The 21651-nt window shown below is 36.0% G+C and overlaps 3 protein-coding genes, 1 non-coding gene and 1 pseudogene across 7 annotated transcripts; all 5 read right to left on the bottom strand.

Moving 5' to 3' along the window:
- Positions 1-3655: 3655 nt before the first annotated feature.
- Positions 3656-4663, bottom strand: LOC120203137 (annotated as a pseudogene).
- Positions 4664-5896: 1233 nt separating this feature from the next.
- LOC120203133 (60S ribosomal protein L28-1-like) lies at positions 5897-7439 on the bottom strand. Its single transcript, XM_039203481.1, has 4 exons — positions 7368-7439; positions 7098-7260; positions 6540-6703; positions 5897-6229 (listed from the first exon to the last, which is right to left on the bottom strand). Exons 2-4 carry the CDS (start codon positions 7243-7245, stop codon positions 6089-6091), a joined length of 453 nt encoding a protein of 150 aa, XP_039059412.1. The 5' UTR covers positions 7246-7260; positions 7368-7439; the 3' UTR covers positions 5897-6088.
- LOC120203139 lies at positions 6420-6509 on the bottom strand. The gene has a single exon (XR_005523788.1). It is a non-coding gene; the product is annotated as a small nucleolar RNA R24 (small nucleolar RNA).
- A 780-nt stretch (positions 7440-8219) lies between the features above and the next one.
- On the bottom strand, positions 8220-13267 carry LOC120203136 (uncharacterized protein At1g51745-like). 2 transcript variants are annotated; one of them, XM_039203489.1, is made up of 4 exons: positions 12375-13267; positions 10562-11328; positions 10295-10432; positions 8220-9273 (listed from the first exon to the last, which is right to left on the bottom strand). In XM_039203489.1, exons 1-4 carry the CDS (start codon positions 12563-12565, stop codon positions 8288-8290), a joined length of 2082 nt encoding a protein of 693 aa, XP_039059420.1. In that variant the 5' UTR covers positions 12566-13267; the 3' UTR covers positions 8220-8287. The 2 variants fall into 2 exon arrangements, with proteins under 2 accessions (XP_039059420.1, XP_039059419.1); XM_039203488.1 differs by having other exon boundaries at positions 10295-11328.
- Positions 13268-13957: 690 nt separating this feature from the next.
- On the bottom strand, positions 13958-15923 carry LOC120203135 (NADP-specific glutamate dehydrogenase-like). Of its 3 annotated transcripts, XM_039203484.1 has the most exons (6): positions 15807-15846; positions 15712-15732; positions 15517-15608; positions 15222-15305; positions 14775-14848; positions 13958-14159 (listed from the first exon to the last, which is right to left on the bottom strand). In XM_039203484.1, the coding sequence occupies exons 1-6, from the start codon at positions 15832-15834 to the stop codon at positions 14084-14086; spliced, it is 375 nt and encodes a 124-aa protein (XP_039059415.1). In that variant the 5' UTR covers positions 15835-15846; the 3' UTR covers positions 13958-14083. The 3 variants fall into 3 exon arrangements, with proteins under 3 accessions (XP_039059415.1, XP_039059417.1, XP_039059416.1); XM_039203486.1 differs by lacking the exon at positions 15222-15305 and having other exon boundaries at positions 15807-15923; XM_039203485.1 differs by lacking the exon at positions 15712-15732 and having other exon boundaries at positions 15807-15860.
- Positions 15924-21651: the final 5728 nt, after the last annotated feature.

Genomic DNA, 21651 nt, shown 5'->3' with positions numbered 1-21651 from the left:
GCTGATTCCTGGACTAACTATTTGGGTTATTAGTTCTCGTGCTCATCTGGCTCGTTTCCTTTTGTCTTTTAACTTTGATTATATGTTATATGTTCAACCTATTTTCATGAATGAATTTATTCTCAGACAAGGTGAATATGGTGCCTTGACGCCGTGAACTTTTGCTAGTAATTATCAGTTGTAGTTACAAGATTGCTCTATCCACACAATTCAGTAAAACTAGAAATCAGTAACATAAAGAAACAATTAACAATACATTTGAATTTACTTCTTTGGAATTATATGTTTGTATAAACAAAAATATACATATAAGTTGCTAAACAAAGTTTTACGATTCTAATAAATCATATTTCATCCACATCACATGAACCGGAGAAGACTAGCTATGATCAGGTTCATATACGTACATGGTCCTTTATCTTATATTCATTTGAGAATGGTGGAAGAATGTTTATGCTTGTGTTTTACCCTGCGATTTTGATTATGTTGAGGTTGAGACAGATCATTTTTTTGGCAGTTGTCGGTTTCGGGAAGAAGCGTGGACCCAACTCTTCGGAGAAGTGAGGTTGGACCTTTTAGAATTCTGCAATAGGATGTTTGAAAGTATGTTGAGAGCATTTTCTAGCTTCATTAGCATTAAATTGTTCATTGTTTTAAGTCTCTTTTTTGTTTAAGAAAGCTAAAATACTGACATCTGTTGATTTATCATTGTATTGCTTGTATCAGAATCATTCCTATCTTTAAAAAGATAAAAAATGAAATTTACTTTTCCATCAATCATTCACATTTTGATTTGTTGGCAACTTTGTTTTGTTGGCCCTGTGAGTACTAATTAGAGTTTGATTCAAACATAAACAGTTTCTTCGAATACTCTATAATCACTTTTCTTTTGTTCTTGTTCTGGGATTTTTACCATTCCTCATAGTTGAAACTGAAGGAAACAAGTAATCGAGAATGTTATTCCATCATCAAAAGCACCATCCAACCACAGTTAATCCCCCATTGTTGAACATCGGCCAAGGCTGCTCGATCTACACAATCACAGCTCTGAACTCAATAGATAATAATTCTACTTGTTACTAAATCGAGGTTCCAATTTTGTATATATATATGTGTGTTGGATTTTTTTTTTGTCACAAACTTCAACTGGTTTTATTCTCATCACTAAACAAATTTGTCAGAGTCAACATCGTTTCATTTTGGTGTCAATTAATTCATTGATGGTTAAATTCATTTAATCATAAGGAAGAAGATTGTTTTTAATTAGAATAATAAAATTTAATCTTTTATATTTACATATTTAATTAGTTTAGTTGTTTTAGATAATTTGGCAAAATTAATCTCTAAATTTATTAATTTAATCTCAAAACTAAATCAAATCAAACCATCTGAAATCCAAAACAACTGTATCCTCCCTCATCACTGGCTCATACGCAAACCTAAGGTGCCCGAGAACATTAGATTAGGGTCGACATGTAAACCGGTGGAGGAGGAATGGATTGGTGGTGGTGGCGAAGAATCGAGGATAAGGAATTGTTTTGGGTTTCAAATGGTTTGATTTTGAGATCAAATTAAATTATTTTTTTATAAAATTAGAATTTTTTAAATTAATTGAATGTGTTAGTATAGAGAGTTAGAATTATTATTATTCCAATTAAAATTATTTTTGTTAGCGGTCAAAATTGAGTTAACGATCCGTGCCGGCTCCAAAGTGAAATATTAGTGATCTAATTAATAAAATTGTTTATTTAGTGATTCGAATAGAATATATCTTTTAGATTAGTAGGTAAATAGATAGTTTACCCTTTTATTATAAACCGGAATTACAAATCCATCTTATGTTTATTCAAAGAGTTTCTTTATCCTTTAACATTAAACCTTGTACCAAAAAAGAACGCATCACCGTCGTATTGTTAACAACATTGTTCCCTTCTTTCTTCATCTCTAAATATCTTCAGCACGTTGCGTTTATTTTCTCCTAATCACAGGAACTTAGACTCATTTATCTATACCGAATTTCCAGTCACACTTACTTGTCAAAAAGTGTTTTGATGTGCTTATTTATATCTCCTTTCTATATAAAACAGTGTTTCAAAGTTGTCTTTGTTATCTTCTGGTGCAGTTTTTGATCCAGAAGAAGGGTGCTTCTTGGTTTGGTTTTAGAGGAAATACAAAACCCAGACGGTTAGTTGTAATTTGAGGGGTTAAGTTATGAAACAGCCTAGGGTTGTGGCTCTGGAGGAAGGTAAAGAACCAGTTTCTGCAAACAAAACGAACCTCTCCAGGGCTTTGCCTTTGAGGAACCTTGTGTTTTGTTCGTTGTTTTTGGTCCTGGACGTCGGGTTATCGATCATCAGTACGTATTCAGTAAGATTTTCCATGATCCCCCAGATTGCTAAAGCACCATCCACTGTTCAGCCTCGGTTTGAAGATGATGCTAATACCTTGGAAAATTTCATCAGGCCTCCTCCAAACACGATGCATGATATGAATGACACGGAATTACTATGGAGAGCTTCGTTTGTTCCTCGGATCAAGGAGTATCCTTTTAAGAGAGCCCCTAAAATTGCCTTCATGTTTGAAATATACATGGATTGGATATGATCTTTTAAAGATCTTCTAAATACATGAAAGTCCCATATCCAATACTACTTTATGTCCGACACTTCGTGCCCAATTTCGAGTAATATATGATTTTTTTTCTTGAATCCTTTTAATCGTAGTATTTCTTTAATATTTTTGAATAGATATATGTGATAGAGAAATAGGGTCATGGGGTAAGAGAAATCATAGTTATTTATGATCGTTGCATCGCTTGATAGAAGTGATTTACGATAAGAACGGTAATCCAATTAAGACGGTGTAGGGAGAAGCAAGACAGCTGAGGTTAACCTAGGAACATTTTTCGTTTTGATGTGTTTAATCATTATAATCACTACTGTCCAGTGGTTCATGGTGGTAATTTTTAAGAGTAACCAAATAACGTTCGGTACGAGGGAAGTTGAAGAAGGAACGCCCTTCTCTTTCTCCATGGTGGGAGGATGGATTGCGGGGTTCAACAAGAGAAGTGGATGGTATCTCTATTCGATCGGGTTCCTTCTGTCTCCTGTTCAGTCTCCTAAACTCTTTCAGAAGGTGCAGAAAGGATTTCAAAGGCATACCTGTTGCGTCTCAAATGCACCCTACTAGCGTAGTAGGATTTTCAAAACGCTCCTTCCCTTAAATGCATACCGGTGCAAATGCACACGTTCAGCATGAAGATTACAGCAGCAAGCACTTGTGCTTTTGAAACCAACCCATGCTATTTTGTTAATAGCATCTCAAAAGCACTTTCTAACTGCAACAAGCAATGTTATACTAACCTTAATCTATTTGATTTGTTCAATCATACTTACAAGATGATGATCCAAAATGATTATGTTAAACAGCATTAAGCATTTACCTAATCCATACACTTGTCTTTTTATCAATAAACCTAATCCACACACTTAATCAATAATAAATGATTGAACCACTTCTCAACCCTCACAATCACAAGAATAAATACCTTCTTTGATCATACTAATGCATTCACAGAGATCAAATCATCCCATAAACACACTAAAGGCACCAGATCATTTATACGAAACAAGCACAACATGCAACAATCGAAAGAGGAACACAATTCAATACTATATTCAAATACAACAAGATCTTTAATAAGCATAAATCATAATCTTAAATATCAGTCTTACTATTTATCACAAGTTCATTCAAATGGATTCCACCATTTTTTAACCTCTAGCCTTAAGCTCAGCAAGTCGCCTTGACAAATCGTCCTCGTCAACCTTCTCCTGCGTCTTGGTCGGCACGGCATGAGCGGCGGGCTGTGGCAACCCAACAGAGACCTCCAACCCGTAATCATCAGCCACTTGCTGCATCAAGCTGTTGACTTCACCTTCTGGTGTGGACAATGAAGTAGAGCCAGCCATAGCACTCTCCATAAACTCTGCCTGGACCTCCATATTTACAAATTGCTTCTCGAATTTATCCATTGTCTCCGACATTTTCTGCAAATTGCCTGCACCGTACAAAAATTCACATCAAAATTAATTCAAGGTGTAGAATTAAAAAAACAATTGAAAGAAAGGCTAATATGAATATTTCCACGATAATCCCTAAAATCCCCCCTACAAAAATCAAGAATTAAAAAGGGTAACTTTTTAGGAAGAAATTACCGGTGGCCAAGGAAGATTCAAGAGACTTGACGATATTACCCATGGATTGTTAATTGTGGTCATCTTAGCCTGTGTATCGAGCCTGGCGACCACAGCATCGAGTCGGGAGGCGAGACGCAGGTAGTTCATTTGCTCGGTACGCTTACGGATGGCGTTCTCGGCGTAGATCCGAGCACCGTCCATGTTACCTTTCTCGATCGCCTTCTTCACCTTCAATTTCTCGGATTTCTCTTCCTTCTCACACTTCTTGGCCTGGCGTTGCAGCGATTTGGAGGTGAATTTCAGGTCCATGATCTGGTTCAACAGCTTCTCGGTATTTCCCATGGCTGGATTTTTCAGAATGTTTGCAGAGAAACTTTGATTTTGAGAGGGATTTAAAGGAATTATAGTCGGGCTTCTGGGGATTTTTGTATTTTGATCGTCTTTTTTACTGTTTTTTTATTCTTAGCTTCGATTTTTTTTCAAGGAAAATGAGACGAAAGTGGAAGTGCAGCCTAAGGGTGGACCCAACTTTACGTACTCCTTTTGGGCCTTCAAAATTGAAATTACCCAAAAAACAAATAGGGAAAACTACCTAATTAGTCACACACATATTTCTATGTTTCTGTTTTGATCATCTAATGATATTTTTCAAAATTATATCTAACATCACATTTCATTTCTGTTTTCATCTAATGATATTTTTTGTTTTGCACGAATCAACTTATCTTAGTGATTAAAAAAATTTCTATTGCTCCTAAAGTCATGGGTTCGAGCACCAGCAATTGTAGCAGGGTGATTGAGTATTCATTGTCAAATGATTTTAGAATATTTAGAATATAAACTACTTTGTAATCACCTTAACTTGATAAAAATTATTATTTTTACCTTTACGTTGAACTTTATTTTACAATGCTTCCCTTTTTCGTGGCAGTCAAATCAAAATTCAAATGCAATTTCCTCGATGAGAGGAAAACCCTATCGAATTTCATGTGCTTTACTCAACTATATGTATAAAATGAGCAATGCTGTTATTTGTTTTCTCTATGTTAGTTGTTTTTAGCAGCCAGCCTTTTCTTATTCAGTTCTTCTCTTTTTCACCACAGGAAACAATATTCTCTCGAGACCACTTAATGAAAGAAATGGTTGAATAATTAATGCCAATTTGCACGAGTTGATATTTTGGTTGGACATGGTAGTTTACCTTGAAAAAAAAACAAGAAAATAAATGCTAATTCTTAATGAAATTGGATTTTGATTAAAGATGCAAACGAGAATGAGCTTGGTCGTGTTTTGAAGATAATGATGAACTTGGTTCCCAAGTTGCTGTTGGTAGTGTTTAAGAACCTTTTTTTTTTTTTTTTTTGCAATGGATAGCGTACAAGAACCTAAAACCGATATATAAATTGATTCATTAACAAGTTAATCATCCAACAAACGGATATCAAAGATTGTTTAAAGCAGAAAAGAAATTAAAAAATAAATTCCCAGAAGGAAAACACTTGGTAACTGTTATTATTTCTCTCTGAAAATCACAAACAATTGCAATCACACATTTTTAGTGGGGGTTTATTTATGAAAAAGATCATTACATGAATAATATTTTATTCTCGAAATTATATTTCTTTGGTTTCGAGTGATTCTTTTAGCGGGGAAATCATTATCAAATGGAGTTCATCTAAAATTCTACCAGAGGAAAATGATCAAAATTTTACCATGCCATATCATTCCAAAAACAAACTATCAAGGAGGCAGCAATCTCTGTTTCATAATCTAAGATGAGAAACGAAATCCACCACACCAGCCACAACCAAGATTGAAAATAAGGTAACTTCAAAATTCGGTTCTAAAAGGAGATGTCGGAAACAACAAAATCGCGGCATCATATGAGCTTACTTCCTGCCATGGATCTTCAATGCTTGCCTGTTCCTCTTCTTGACACCAGACTTGGCTACTTTCAGATTCCTATGCACAGCACTCAGTCTTGCAAGGGCTGCTTTGGTTAAATCCGGTCTGTAGTAGTTGTCTGTCACCTGCAATGATTTGTAGCATAGAGCATTAAGGAGGAAATGTCGTAAAAAATGCCAGGTGAAATGCAACTTAATTATCAGAAAGACTAGATAAGATAAGCTGCAAGAACATAAGTTCGATTTGAATGGATACACATTATTTTCAAAGATGTTATAAAATTCTTTTCATCGAACAAGCACAGTTTGCACTTAGGAAGCTCAGAAGCCAAGCGTAACAAGAACATTTCATAGAAGAATCCAACAAATGGTTCCTCCTTATATGTTATAGCTTCATCACTGCAATATAAAACTTCAAAAAGGATCTTCCTATTACCTGGTTTTTAACTGCCTTCACCATCCTTGGGAACTCCTTTTTCATGACAGATTTGTGGAGCAAGGTCGATGGTTTGTTCTGCTTCTTAGTCTTGGTTGTCGCTAGCAGCACCGACTGATCTTTGCCACCATGCTGAATGGTGACAGTTTTCTTGTTTGCCAATCCTACAATTGCACAGATCCAGCAATGAACAAGTAATTTAAAACCCAAACAATATCATAATTTATATACAAATAATTTCATATGAATATAACATAATTTTCAATGTTCAGGATCCAGTAAGCACGGGGATTAAACAATATATATATGATACAAATACGACATCATAACTTGTACAAGTGATAAATTTATATGCAAATCATTTGCATATGAATGTAACATAATTTTCATTTCACTTGAGTGATAAATTTATATGAAAACCATTTGCATCTGAATGTAACATACTTTTCATTGCACTTCTACTCAACACTATCATGTCTTTAGCAACAATCTAAGATCAACATCGTCGAATCGACCTCAAGAACGAAAAACGAGAGAAACTTGAGATCAAAACGGTACCAGAGTGTTTGTAGGAGTTGAGATTGTAGAGATTGTTGGGCTCTTTGCTGAACCGAACACCAGCAGTTCCTCTTCCGAACTGTTTCACTAAGAAACAGTTGTTCTTCTTCACCACCTCCCAGATCAACTGTCCTGGAACTGTCGCCATTTTCTCTGCACCTCTCTGTACCAGATACACCACAGAATGTACCGCCGTTTGTAAGATTTAAACATTCTAAAACAAATCAAACAAAATAAACGACGAAAGTAAGATAAGAACAGAAAACGGACCTGTTGGTTTTTAGGGTTTCTGATAGGAAGACTGGAGCCGCAGTTAGAATGTAACGAACCTACCAAATTTATGGAATCCTTTTTAGGGTTCCTAAGGTTGAAAGTTGAGTTTTGGGCCTTTCTGGTCGTGTGGATCACGTTTTACGGCCCAATTATTTTTGGAAACTTGGATTTATAACATTGGATAAAGTATACCAGAAGTCGTTGACTATACACAATTAATTAATTCAAACACTGCACTTTGAGAAATTATAAAATGATGATTAAATTTATCAAACTATTATAAAATAATTACTACAACATTGTAATAAAGGTAAAGTTTTGATAAATTTTATAACTTTTGAGAGTTTAATACACTTTTTCCTATATTTTTTTAGAAAATAAACACCAAAATCTATCATTTATCATCAAATATTCCTTGATTTAATTTTAATGAGATATAGATGAAATAAATTGCACAAACTTAGAATAGAATAGAGAAAGAAAAATGGAATAAGAAAGAAAAAGAAAACATCTAAATTTCCACAAAAAAACTGAAAAGAAATAGGCTTTTGAGAATTGGAATAAATTACCAAATCTATGTCCCAAAGCCAAAGAGGAAAATGTACAATTGCCAAAATTTAGGTATTTAACCCTAAATCAACCTGAATTCATTAAAAAAGAAAAACACCGAGTCATGGATATTACCTAATTGCCCCCTTTACAATTCAACTAATGTTACATTTTCATATATACAAAGCCGGGGAAGACTTGTTCTTCATCATCCTTCAGTCTTTTAACAGTTTCCTTCTACAACAACCCAATGTCTTTTGTTCTGTGGGTTCTAAGATATAAAAGGCCACCTACCGGCTGCCAGGTTTTCTAGTTGAATTTTCACTGTGGCTTAGATCGCTTGCTCACGAGTTTCTTGATGTTAACGATCAGTGCGATGGCCGTGCTGAGCCATTCAATGCTTCATTTATCCTGCTGAAGACTAACTTTAGAGGGATGCAAGCTATCACAGCACCTTTGGGATTCTCCTCTACCCGTTTCCTGCCGGCCACACCTAGCTTCTGACCGTTTAATGAAGACAATCTTCGAATCTTCTTAGACAATAGACCAGATTTCTTTGCTTTTTTTGATTTACGAGGTGGGAGATGCGATTGCAATTTTATATGCTTTCTAGGAACTCGTCCACCTGAATTTTGCTTCAATGAATGTTCAGGTTTAGTGCACGCCATAGCAGCTTCTTGACTCGGATTGTCATAGTAATCATCGTTCAAAGCTTCAACTAGAAGAGGGTGACCTCTTACGGCTTTACCATTCAGTTTACTCATGAGGGAAACTAATGGAACATGTTGTGGTTGATAGTCCGCTTTCACATCAATCTTAATCTCATATAATGATGATTCGGCAGAATATGTTTTTCCAGGGAAATCTGCCATCTGATACCTGGGGTTTACAGTATAGCGTGACTGACGGTATGGAAGCGACCTTTGAGGGTTCACATAACCATCAGGGAGTATTTTTGCCACCATTATTGACCCTCTCACACGAGGCTGCCGAGACTTCCAGTCCCTGAATCCATCAAGCTGATCCTCAACAGCTTTGCAGTCAACTTTCTGATCAGAGCCCTGAGAAAATCCATCCAAGTGATCCATACCTGCCACATAAGCATTTGGTTCATCAACCATGTCAGCATATTTTCTAGGGTCCTGTTTCTGTTTTTCACTTATTTGCCTCGATTTCCTCTTTCCCTTCAGCTGCCACTCTGCTGCACCTTTCTCTATCTTCTGGCAAATACTAGTCCGAACATCCACTGATCTGGTATAACCGGACTCATTATGCCCCTCAACTTCAGCTTGTCTTCCCACATCACCAACTTCAGGCGTCTCAGATGAACAAGATACAAATATTGAAGAAAAATCTGTCAGAACCAAAATGATCTATCAGTCTCCAACACTCCATAGAGGAAAAAGTATATCCTATTGCAGCAATACAATAGAGTAAAGATAACGGAATCAGGTTCGAGGAGAGACTGCATATACATTGAGTCGTTCAAACTGGAGGTTTTTGCAACAAAAATCGGTAAATGGAACAATCACATAAGGAATACCTTCTTACACAAAAAGAACAATTAAACCATGCACTTAAACATCTTCACGTGATAAAAGGAAGCAAAAGAAAACAATGCAAGAAGGAAGCAGATCAGGTATTCTAAGCTAGCCTTGTTTCTAATGAATCAGTTGTACCAAAATCAAATGCTGGTAGAACAAGTGTATAAAAGGGGGGGGGGGGATCCTTAAACAAAGGGAATCTCGTGCCTTCATTGTAATTAAACTCAAGTCTCCAGGCAAATTACGATTCATCAGGAACTTCTAGCAGCATATTTCATGTGAATCGTACAAATTATGCCCCTAGTAATATGCACTTTTCAGTTCAGCTCTTTATTGTGTGATAACATAAGCATCAACATGTTTAACTTCCAGTCCACTCGCACGCTCTGACTCAAAATTTGTGGGGTTAGAGAATTCAGCACATGTCCTTACATCACCAACCCATACGAAGAGTAATTTGTTTTCATGGCACACTACTACAAATATGACATGCTTTATGTAGTTTTCAAAAGATATATATAAAAATCTTATCAAGGACCAACAATGATCACAGCAATACAGCACTTGTGACAACAAAAGCTAAATGCAGGCAGGAATATTCTCCACATAAAACCAACATTATGCAGACACATTAGGAACAGAGTGAACAATAAAAATTCATGAAATAACAAGTAATCTAACTCATCCATAATCCGCCCAGCCAAAAGCAAATACACCAAATAAAAGCAAAATCAATACAACAACAATTTGTAAAAGCAGCAGGACATGTTAGGCAGAAAATGCATTAATAATAAGAAATACTATAGTTTATAAATGTATAATCAATAATACCCGCAGATGGTTTATCATCTCCAAGAAATGGCACATCAAATAGTCTGTCAGAAGATTCATTCCCAGCCAACTCTGGTATGCTCGAAATTTCACCGTCTTTTGTCTTATTATTAGTTTGAGAAGCATCAGCAGCAAGTTCTGAAACATTTAACGAGACACCATTCTCACAAGAAATTCCAGTACTATCTGAGTTGTTATTATTGTTGTTATTGATTACTGCAGAAATACTTTTCCGTGATTCATTAGAATCCATTCCTGAAACCTTACTGTCAGGGGGTGAAGTACTTGAGCTTGGAAGTTCATCACAAGCAACTGGAACGGGCACCATAGCTGTACTCTCCAAAACCTTGGTCAGTGGTCTCCGGCGATTTTTCCTTTTCAGGATTTCATTAAAATTTGCCACTTGAGATCTCTTCCTTTTCAGCGATGATGAATGGTTAATGGGACCCACATTAGACAGGCAGTTGTTAGTGTTTGGTCCACAGAATGAAGCATTCTCTTGTTGAACAGACTCCAGTAACCCTTCGGCCTGGACTTTTCTTTTTAATCCTACACCCATGCCTAAATCCTCAAGTCCTTTCATTCGTTTGATTCCTTCTGCTCCGTCATCCTCTGAATCATTTGGGGTTTTTCTTCTCTTTCTCATCATAGAGTGCCCCTTAGTACCATTAATAAGATTTGACTCTTCAAAGGATATGCCAGACTGTGATAATTCAGGAGCTGAATTCGAGTCATCCTCAGACCCACTCATTCCTTCCTCATTATCTTTCCCAGAATGCGACATGTTAGGTGACTGTTTGACCGAACAACCCTTATCACCACCAGAATTATCTTTTCTAGAGTCTGGATGATCCTTGCCTAAACGTGCACTCTCAATCTCAAGAGCATGGAGAATAGCATCTTCTCTTCGTGCATATTTCACTGCCTTCTTGCTAGAATTTGCTGCTGAAGCCTTTGCTTTCTCAATACATGCATTATATTCTCCACAGCGAAAGGCCTTTACTCGCTTAGACTTTTCAAGATTATACCAGTCCCTGAAGCCAAAAAGAAATGAAATTTAGTCAACAAAGATAAGCAATAAGAAGTCATGCCAAGCACAGCAAGTCTTCCATCCAACGGCGATGAGAGATCATTGACTCAAAGGTTTCCTCCCTTTCAATATTTCAATCGAGACCACCAATTATAGTTTTTTTTTCTTTCTTTCTAATTAGGACGAAAGGGGATTCAATTATTAATCATTCTAGAAAGTAAAAGAAGAGAATGCAACTCTAACAGAACTTTACTCATAAATCAATCAGCAATGAACAAGGCTAAAGATAGATAAAAAGTTAAAACCTTGAATCTAAATCACCAACCAAGAAACGAAAATAGTGGCCATCTTCACACATCTTAAGATAATTTCAGTATTTTTTCTATAGAATTGAAGCATAGTCCCAAAGTTGAAAGGTGTGGTGACAAATAGACAATGTCGAGAAGAGAACGTTACAAGCTCCAGTCATATGTGAGAGAACAAAGACTAACCCACTGAACTGATTTAGACAATTATATTTCGAACCCAATTAAACCAATGCCTACAAGTCATAACAGTTTAAAGATATGGCAACAGGGAAAAAAGGTACAGCATTAAAAGGATTCCAAGAGAATCAATTCACATTCTCCGACCAGTTTAAATGAATATCACCGGTCACCAAATTTCTTGATTATTTGTACACAAGATTGCATTCAAAAGACAACCTGTATGTGTTCACTAAAAGCATAACAACAAGCACAATGCATCACTGCAAACAAGCAGGCCTTTCAATGTAATGCAAATGCAGAGCTTTCCAACCTATGTTACCATAACAACTATTATATGAACAACATATATCTGCAAAATTTTCCCCTTTCCAAGCATCTGATAATTGATTGGTAACATAAAAATTAAAATTAAAATGTTCCAAAACTATCAAAACTGCTAAACAAATTAACTTGATTAAAAAAAAACTATTGTAATTAATCATTAACAAAAAAATGCAAGCTATTAAACCCGCCTAAAGAAATCCAAAAAGTGAGTAAAAAATGGAAAAGAAAATAAACTCACACGCTTGCATCTTCACGACCAAGAAGCTTAACAGGAGTACCGGATCTCGGGGATACTAGACAGCCCTCAGAGAGCTCGTCAAGGCCCATAATCTGACCCGGCCACCAGGAACCGTTTCTGCGTCGGACCCAAACCAACCCGCCCACCGACGCATCAATGCCCTGCACGTTGGGCTCATCGGGGCTCCCCATCAGAATCCCCTCCGAGAAAAAGAATTCTGCTAAAAGTGTTCTAAAAACAATCTGATCTTCAAAAGTCAATCCTTAAAGTTCGTTTCGAAACAGACCCAAGACTCTAAAATCACCGAAAACAGTCAACTGCTAGAACCGATGCATACACCGTTCAAAACCTGAAAAAATCAATTAAAAACAGCTTATTCCTGCATGCAACAAAATCGTCAAAGAAAACCCCCAAAACCCAGAAAAAGAGGAAGGCGTGGAAGAGAGATAAAGCCTAAGTTAGAACTAATTTATGCAGGAAAACTGATTTATATGCTAAAGACAAAAAGCCCAGTTTAAACCAAAAAAAGAAAAGATCTGAGGAACCTTTTTTATTTCTTATTGAAAATTACTGTTTGTTTCCCTTTCAACTATTCAATTAAACACCCATTTTTTCTGGGTTTTTCTTTCCATACTTGAAAATACTTGTAAGTGTTGTGAGCTTCATCTTCTCATAAATAATTTGTCAAAAGAATTCACTGGGATCCTCCTCTTTCTTCTCTGCAAGTACATATTGAAGGATAGAAGGACAGGAGAAAGAGAGCTTTTTTCCTGAAGAAAACGAAGAACGGGTAAAGGCTTATCTGTTTGGACTTCGAATCATCAAACAAGTTATTAAAAATTAAAACGCACCTTCTGCTGCCCTTTGGCTTTTTCGGTTGAAAGTTGGGAGAAAGGAGAAAAAAAATTATACTAAAAAACGATAAGTTAGTGTACTCTAGTTCTGCACGTTAGTAACATACGAATGTTTTCCAAACCGTCGATTGCACCGATTTGTGAAATCTAACGGTGTCTATTACATTTACATTTGAGGGAAATTAGGAAGAATTCATTTTTTTTCTTGTGAATCCCTAACTTTTCTATTAAGTTTCCTCATGCTAATAAAATTATCCTACTCAGGTTACAAGATTAACAAATACCATACTTAGGTTTTTATAATGTTTTTTAATATGTTATATTATAAATATTTTTTAAACAAATGTATACATTTGAAGTAAGGAGGGATCCTAAGAACTCATCAAACAATTTTAATGATAAAAAAATAAAAATAAATATTGTTCTCGTCGAATGTCAGGTTCGAGTAATTGCAGAGTATTATCTTATAGTCACTTAATATTATTCCAAAAAAAACATACTTGTAATGTGGTAGACATATGAATTCTTTGATTACAAGGGCGTTTTTATATCTTCAAATTAAATGTTTCTATTCCAACCTTACAACAGTAATCAGACATTGCTCATGCAAATTCCTATTCCAATGAAATCTAAAATAACAACCCATCCATTTCCATGTCTTGCACTAGCCACTACTACATTACATGTATGTTGCAATGATATTTGTCATGTCTCTAGATCTTTCTTTTTATCCGGTAAGGATTCCAATGACGATACGAAGATGTTGATGAGCTCTGCAGTTTTCCTGCTATGGAATGACTGAGTCTCCAAATGGTGGACATTGGTAGTGATAAACAACAAATTAGCTTTCTTTTTCTATACACATCCTTGATCAGTCATGGCTTGAGCAATGGCCAGAAGGGCGGAGATGACTGCTCCGTGTAGCAACGCCCTGTTAACGATAACAAAGAAAGAGAGTAAACAATAGATATCTTGGAGTTCGGAAGAACATAATATCAGCTACTACCTATCTCGGTCCGACTCTTCAAGTACACATGTTAGATGTTATTAGGACATGAGTATAGGATATGACCCTCTAATACTCTGAATACATAAAAAACTAAAAGAGAGAGGCACGTAACCGTGCCAGATGTACCGACATGGACACTTGCACCCGAGTCTGAACAACATATTTTACTAGATCTTAGGTTCTCAAGCAATGTGTTTCCAGCTAATTATACTTTCCAAAGCCTGCCAAGATCATTAGGAGAGTATAAAGATGATCCCCGAATAGCCACACTAAATAGAAGGGCAATAGAATTGTTCTGGTCCAGAGCACAACTGTATAATATGTATTGTAGAACTGAATTTAAATTTAGTAAGAACGGTCGGACTACATTTTGGTGAAAGAATCTAGTAATACAAGATAAGCAGCATGTAAAAATTAGTGTTTTGATTCATGTACCATTCGCCAAAGGAAAAGATTAAAGAGCAAATAAGGCCTCAGCCTCGCTTTCTTACTACTATGATGGTAGTGTTAGTGCTAACACCGAAGAAAAAAACTTACTCGGGACTTTCTTTCTGATAACCGAAATCATTTGCTGCTTTGAGTGCTCTATTGAATGTCTGTTTCATTGCTTCCTGCACGTTGCAGAGAAAAGGATCTTCACCAAATTTGGTCATAACTAGATATAAAGCTAATTGTCGAGTTAAAGAAGGAAGAAATCTCAAGTTATGATTGAAAAACCAAAAGAAGCCAACTCAAATTCGCTGGTATCATACCGACACTATGTTTACAATTTCAATACTTTCAATCATGACAAAAGGTATTATAAGTTGAACACATATAGTTATCAAGATTTGACTATTTCGACATTCGGACAGATCTATTACATGGTAAACTCACCTTAAGAAACGCAAATAAATGGATTTTACTTGAGCAAATAAGGGGAAATGTAGCTAAAGAAAAGTCCAATTCCACACGCACTTTTCAACAAATGCAACTAAATCTTACCTGCAATTTAGATTCGAAGTCCTCTGGAGACCAATGCATTACATTATTACATTCATGATTTAATTCAATTTCTCCTGCAACAACCTGAAATTAAGTGTCATTGAATCAGAAAATAAAAAGTACTATTGTAAATAACATGAATTAAAATTCATTCCAATGTGATGAATGAAGACATTCAAACGGAAGCTTTAACATCCATCTACAAAATATTTGGCTATCCCACAAGTACTCATAATTAAACTGAGATAATAAAAATTAATTTCATCAAGGTGATGGAAGAAGTAAAAGGTCACACCCCTCCGGCACCAGCAGCCATGGCAGGAGCAATGATAACATTAGCCTGCTTCAATATATCAACTGCTTCAGGAGTGTAAGGCATATTTGAGCCTAGGAAGACCACAATACCACGCAGCTATTAGCTAATATCATTATAATTCTTCCTGATAGAAAGATATACAAATTCTTCTCAATACATATTACAGACCACTACCTTCTACAAGTATACGACAACCTGGACTGACGAAATTCTTGTCATCGGTCTGGTCGATTTCATTTTGAGAAACACAGGGAATTGCGACATCACACCTTTCATTCCAAGGTTTTGCTTCATCATAGTACTTCGACCGAGCATAAGTCTTTGAATAATCTCTGCATACTCAAAATGTAAAATAGCAACTCTCAAGAATCACCAAAAGAAATGAAATTTACATTTTATGTATGGAAATGGCAGTGAAGAAAACACCTCAAACTCTTTGTTGAGCTTTGAGATCCCTCAAAAACGATATTTTCATATAATCAAACCCATCCTCATCAATCAAATATCCCTTCGAATCTGTGCCACATATCAGGCATGGGCAAGTGTTTAAAAGATGGACGGCTGTTTCAACCTACCTTATATGCTGATCTTTACTAAGCTAAATGTGCGACCAACTTTATTTGCTTGCAGTGAGGCTATTTTACACATCTATTTAATTTCCAAATAATAGCATTTTCAAGTTTCATTTAAAATGGTGAAAAAGCAAAAAAAAAAATGTATGCTTACTGTCAGGACCATTTTCCTAAATTAATTTTGAAGGGTTTAAATAAAGCAAGTGTTGAGCAAGATATCAAGTAACGTAAAAATGAACTTCTTGGCAATAAGAAAATTGAGGCCGTGAAAAATGAACTTGAATACAATTGCGAAGGCACTTTTCTGAAGGAAAACAAAATGGATAAGATATTTTGTGTACCAAGTAAGAAGAAATACGTGGCTCAACAGCAACTGTCCAGAAAAAGGCAAAAGGAAAAAACAATGTGTTTACAGCAAGAGCTCATTTGGCCTCATTATGAGCATTTTTCTTTAAAATAAGGATATCTTCACTGTGACTATATCTTTTAAGCTAGAACGATAATGAAACCAAAGGAATTATGTGACAATCCTCATGTAATTAGTGCACAGAAAGATTATACGAAATGAATTCCAATCTACACAATGCGGAATGGACAAAATTACCCGATACTGTAATGGGAAGAGCACCAACAGCAACAAGCTTTTCCAGAACATGCATTGCGATCTTTCCAAAACCACTTACAACACATCTGAAGAAAGATTCAAGAGGAAAATATCAATGTCAACAATTGAGTGAAACAACTAGCAATAGTCGACTTAAACATTTGCAATAAATCTACTTATTGGTATATCAAGCCACCACCAGGTCTTGAAAATAACACGAAAAAATGGACTATGAGTTATTCACTAGAGAAAATTCCACATTTTTTCCCATTTGCACAAATTTTGGAAAACTCTACTAAGAACTGTGACAGACAACAATGCTTTTTGAGTGTCGGAATTCCTAAAATTAAGGATAGATTACTTACCTATCCTAGGAGTTTTCTTGTACAGTAGAATCTAATCTTAGTCTCTAATTCTTAGGGAGTTACTGATTTTTAGGGATTGTTCCCTTATTTACACTTAGACTACTCTATAAAGGCTGTAAATTATTTAGTAAATGATAACAACCTTTTTTCTTAAGTTTGTTCGTGGCATAAGAGCTTTAAGGATTTTTGATCCTGTCATCTCTAATCTCTCGTCTCAAACGCCCCTCCTCTTTAATCTCTCTTGCCTCCTGTTTTATTCCTTCCCATGGGTGACAATCGAAACTTCATCCGAGACTCAAACCTCACAAATGATTCCAAATATCAATCAAGGAACCCCTCAAGGGGACCTTAATTCCTCTCTTATGATCACTAACCATCGACTAGATGGGAAAAATTTCCTGCAGTGGTCCCAATCGGCCATTATGGTGATTCGTGGTCGTGACAAACTAGGATATATCAATGGAGACATCCCACGACCAGCCACAACAGACCCAACTTATGGCACTTGGGAACTCAACAACTCAATTGTAATGGCTTGGTTAATTAATTCAATGGAAGGTCACATTAGTCGCACCTACCTCTTCTTCAAAACTGCAAGAGATATGTGGGATGCAATCAAAGAAAACTACTCGGATCTTGGAAATGCCTCCCAAGTATTTGAGATCAAACTGAAGTTGAAGGACATCCGACAAGGAACACTTAAAGCAACTCACTACTACAATAATCTGAAAATTTTGTGGCAGTATGAGGCAGACTGGGGAGAAGGCGTGGAACACACCAAGTTTATGACTCACCTCAACAATGAATGTCTCTATGAGTTTCTAGAAGGATTGAACCGAGAGCTAGATGAGGTCTGTGGTCGAATTCTGGGTAGAACCCCCTGCCAACCATTGAGAAGCGTCGACTTGTCATGATAAGTGATTCAAATGAACCTAAACCTGTGACAACTGCTGGTTACCGTCACACTGAAAACTCAGCCCTTATCTCCAGAGGCCCACAACCACAAAGGTCCCATGCTGGAAATGATTCGAGCTCAACCAGGCCATGGTGTAGGTACTGCAATCGTGTAGGACATACCAAGGAAAAATGCTTCAAACTCCATGGCTATACTGGAAAAAACCAAAAGGAGAATGAGACTACAATAATGTCCACTAATACTGTAACACCCAATTTCCTGTATATATTTCCGTACACAGGTTATAGATGTTACATCACTTTTAAAACTTTTCACTTTGAAGAAAACCAGTATTTTTTTTTGTTTCCAATCATAAAACGTTTTTGAGTTAATAAATTAAAACAAACATTTACTTATAATATGTAAATAGATCTTAGAAGTTCGAACATCTTTAAAAAAAATTAACATCATCATAGTTCAAAATACTTTTCAGAGCATTATAATAAATCTATTACAAGCCAGCTAACAACATTAAAAGTGGACATAGTTGTCATACAGTTAATGATGAGGCGACCCTTGAATGGCAAATGTCAGATGCACTCCTTACTCTTCTCGCTAAAACTACGCGTGAAATAAACACACGTTAAGTATTTACTTAGTGAGGCAATAACACTAATGAGGTGAAATCGATGTGTCACTATATCATAACTATCAAATTCGAATTTATTGTTTTCAAATCATTATAAGTTCTTTGGGGTGCACACGTAGTGCCAATACGGTCGTTCATAAACTTATTATGAATTCCGTGTGTTGCACACTTAGTGCCGATACAATCGTTCATAAACTTATTATGAATTCCGTGGGTTGCACTCTTAGTGCGGATACGGTCGTTCATAAACTTATTATGAATTCCGTGAGTTGCACACTTAGTGCCAATACAGTCGTTCATAGACTTATTATGAATTCCGTGAGTTGCACACTTGGTGCCGATGGTACACATAATACTGATATAACAATACAACATATGCATTTTACCACATGCATCTATAACTCTTAATGTACATAATAAATGCGCTCACCTGATATGCCTCACTAGTATGCTGTAATGATGTCCGACTACTCGACAACTTTATCTTTGCCTTTTTGTTTGCTTGACTCTGGAGCTTGATTACGATCTACATAAGCATCCATTATTACACATACCATACAAATATACAAATGTTAGTATATTCTCTAACATTTATACTTTAATAATACTCAAAAGTACTATTATATTCAATTTCTATTAAAAATTCACCCTATCAAAAATTTCCAAACTCAATAGTATCGGTACCTCTACTATGGAATCGATATTTCTATACTATGGTACCAATACTCATTTCAGTATCGATACCATTTCTGCATTCTGGAATCCATGGTATTGATACCTTCCTATTAGTATCGATACCCACAACAATATCGATACTAATTGCATCAGTACCGATAATGTTCATCTTATTTCCCCAAATTTAAACCTATAGTATCAATATGTTCTTCCAGTACCCCCTTACCAAGATTTCCATTTTTTAGCTCGATTTTTACCCAAATTTCGTTTAAATTTCTTAATTTTACTCCAACAATACTATTAAACTCATCATTACTTAACCCTACTAACTTTCTTTCATTAATCTTCCTATAACATCCAAATTCTCTAAAGAACACTCCAAACCAAGAATCACACTACTTTTTCATAGATGTTTTTAATCACATACAATGCTTCTAATCTCTTATTTACTTCTTTGACAAGTCAAATTTACTTGTAATCCTCAATAAAAACTCATATTTCAACATATCCCTCAAAAACCCATTTTCTTCATTCTCAAATAAATCATCTATCTCTTAGTTTTAATCCTCTTTAAACCTTCCTTAAGCTTCCACATCACTTAAGGTTTCAAGAACAAACCAAAGACGAAAGGAAAAACTAGCTAGATGAAGTCTTACCTTTGGCTATGGAGGAGAGCACGAGACGAGCAAAGAGAAGAAGAAGAGAACTTAGCTTTTTTCTCAACTTTTCCCCTTTTTCTCCCTTTTTCTCCCTAATATAATAAATTTTAAATCCATTTCCCTCTAAAGGACCAAAATGCTCTTTCATTCTTTCATTTTTACTAATTGGTCTCAAACACAATTTCTAAACCATTTATTATACTTTACCCTTTTAATCAATTTAATCCTCCAAAATTTTAAATCTTTTTTAAATATAGTCACTAACCTGATATTTGGGGTATTACAAATACCTCCACTGCTGCTGATGATGCTCTCGACGTTCGCCTAACCAAAACCCAACTTGAGACACTCCATAAGTTGCTTGGTACTTCTACGGCTAGTGGTTCTCTAGCCACCCAAGGTACTGCCCTCAACATATTCCTTGAACCTAACAAATCCTCCCGGATACTCGATTTGGGTGCCTCTTATCACATGACAGGTAACCCCACTTTGTTTCACACTTATAAACCTTGTCATGACCAATCCCGAATCCGCATAGCTGATGGATCCTACTCACTGGTGGTTGGAATTGGAAGAGTAAAATTAGTATAAAATTTCTCCCTATTAAGTCCTACATGTCCCAAAATTGTCCTATAATTTACTATTAATCAGTAAACTTACCAATGATGAAAATGTTCTTGCTGAATTTTCTACAATTGGTTGTGTGGTACAGGAACAAAAATCGGGGAGGATGATTGGCACTGCTAAAGTTTATGATGAACTCTATGTTTGGAATAAAGACAGCACACAAGAAGGATTGGCTCTATCTACTTCAAAAGAGGATACAATTATGTTATGGCATCGTAGACTAAGACATTCAAACTTTTTGTATTTGAAGAAACAGCTTCCTTTGTTATTTTGCAATAAAGTGTGAACTCCTTGAAATGTAAAATTTGCCAATTACCCAAACACACCCGTGTACCATACCCGTTAAATCCTTATGTCCAGTCTCAACCTTTCTCGTTAATACACAGTGATCTATGAGGATTCGACCGTGTAAAGAATGTTACGGGGGCTAGATGGTTTATAACTTTCATTAATGACCACACTAGGGTTTGTTGGGTATACCTCTTCAAAGAAAAATCTGAAACACCCAAAATCTTCCAAAACTTTCACTCAATGGTTCGAACCTAATTTAATTATACCATACATAAACTCCGAATTGACAATGTTAGAGAATATTTCAACTCTTTCCTAAGCCCTTACCTTTCTGACCAAGGCATCATGCATCAAAGTTCTTACCCCGACACACCTCAACAAAACGGGATATCCGAAAGAAAAAACCGACATCTCCTTGCTGTGGCTCGAGCCCTAATTTTCACCATGGGTGTCCCAAAATACTTGTGGGAAGAGGTTGTCCTCACTACTTGCTACCTCATAAACCGTCTATCATCAAAGGTACTAAATTTTCAAACACCTCTACATATACTTCAAAAGGTCTTTCCCTTATTTCGTGTTCCAAACCTACCAACAAAAATATTCGGTTGCAAAACATTTGTCCACAATCATCAACCCAATCAATCCAAACTTGATCCTCGAGCCCACACAGGTGTCTTCATTGGCTATTCCCCACATAAAAAGGCTATAAGTGTTACTCACCAACCTTACACTGAATGTTTGTCTCTCAAGATGTCACATTTTTTTAGTATGAGACAT

Source organism: Hibiscus syriacus, unplaced genomic scaffold (genome assembly GCF_006381635.1).
Source record: "Hibiscus syriacus cultivar Baekdansim isolate YM2019G1 unplaced genomic scaffold, ASM638163v2 tig00009054_pilon, whole genome shotgun sequence".
Lineage (NCBI taxonomy): Eukaryota > Viridiplantae > Streptophyta > Magnoliopsida > Malvales > Malvaceae > Hibiscus > Hibiscus syriacus.
Note: the sequence above shows the minus strand (reverse complement) of the source record. Positions and strands in the feature narration are given on the sequence as shown.

What these genes read in the sequence shown, in the direction of transcription:
- LOC120203133 (XM_039203481.1), bottom strand. Translation starts at nt 7,245, where the DNA reads ATGGCGACAGTTCCAGGACAGTTGATCTGGGAGGTGGTGAAGAAGAAC. An exon ending in CAACTCCTACAAACACTCTG is followed by an intron (nt 6,704 to 7,097) that starts GTACCGTTTTGA and finishes GTGCAATTGTAG; the next exon opens with GATTGGCAAACAAGAAAACT. An exon ending in TGAAGGCAGTTAAAAACCAG is followed by an intron (nt 6,230 to 6,539) that starts GTAATAGGAAGA and finishes AAATCATTGCAG; the next exon opens with GTGACAGACAACTACTACAG.
- LOC120203136 (XM_039203488.1), bottom strand. Translation starts at nt 12,565, where the DNA reads ATGGGGAGCCCCGATGAGCCCAACGTGCAGGGCATTGATGCGTCGGTG. An exon ending in GGTCGTGAAGATGCAAGCGT is followed by an intron (nt 11,329 to 12,374) that starts GTGAGTTTATTT and finishes TTTTGGCTTCAG; the next exon opens with GGACTGGTATAATCTTGAAA. An exon ending in AGATGATAAACCATCTGCGG is followed by an intron (nt 9,274 to 10,294) that starts GTATTATTGATT and finishes TGGTTCTGACAG; the next exon opens with ATTTTTCTTCAATATTTGTA.
- LOC120203135 (XM_039203484.1), bottom strand. Translation starts at nt 15,834, where the DNA reads ATGATGAAGCAAAACCTTGGAATGAAAG. An exon ending in TGGCTGCTGGTGCCGGAGGG is followed by an intron (nt 15,306 to 15,516) that starts GTGTGACCTTTT and finishes ACTTAATTTCAG; the next exon opens with GTTGTTGCAGGAGAAATTGA. An exon ending in ACTTCGAATCTAAATTGCAG is followed by an intron (nt 14,849 to 15,221) that starts GTAAGATTTAGT and finishes TGCAACGTGCAG; the next exon opens with GAAGCAATGAAACAGACATT.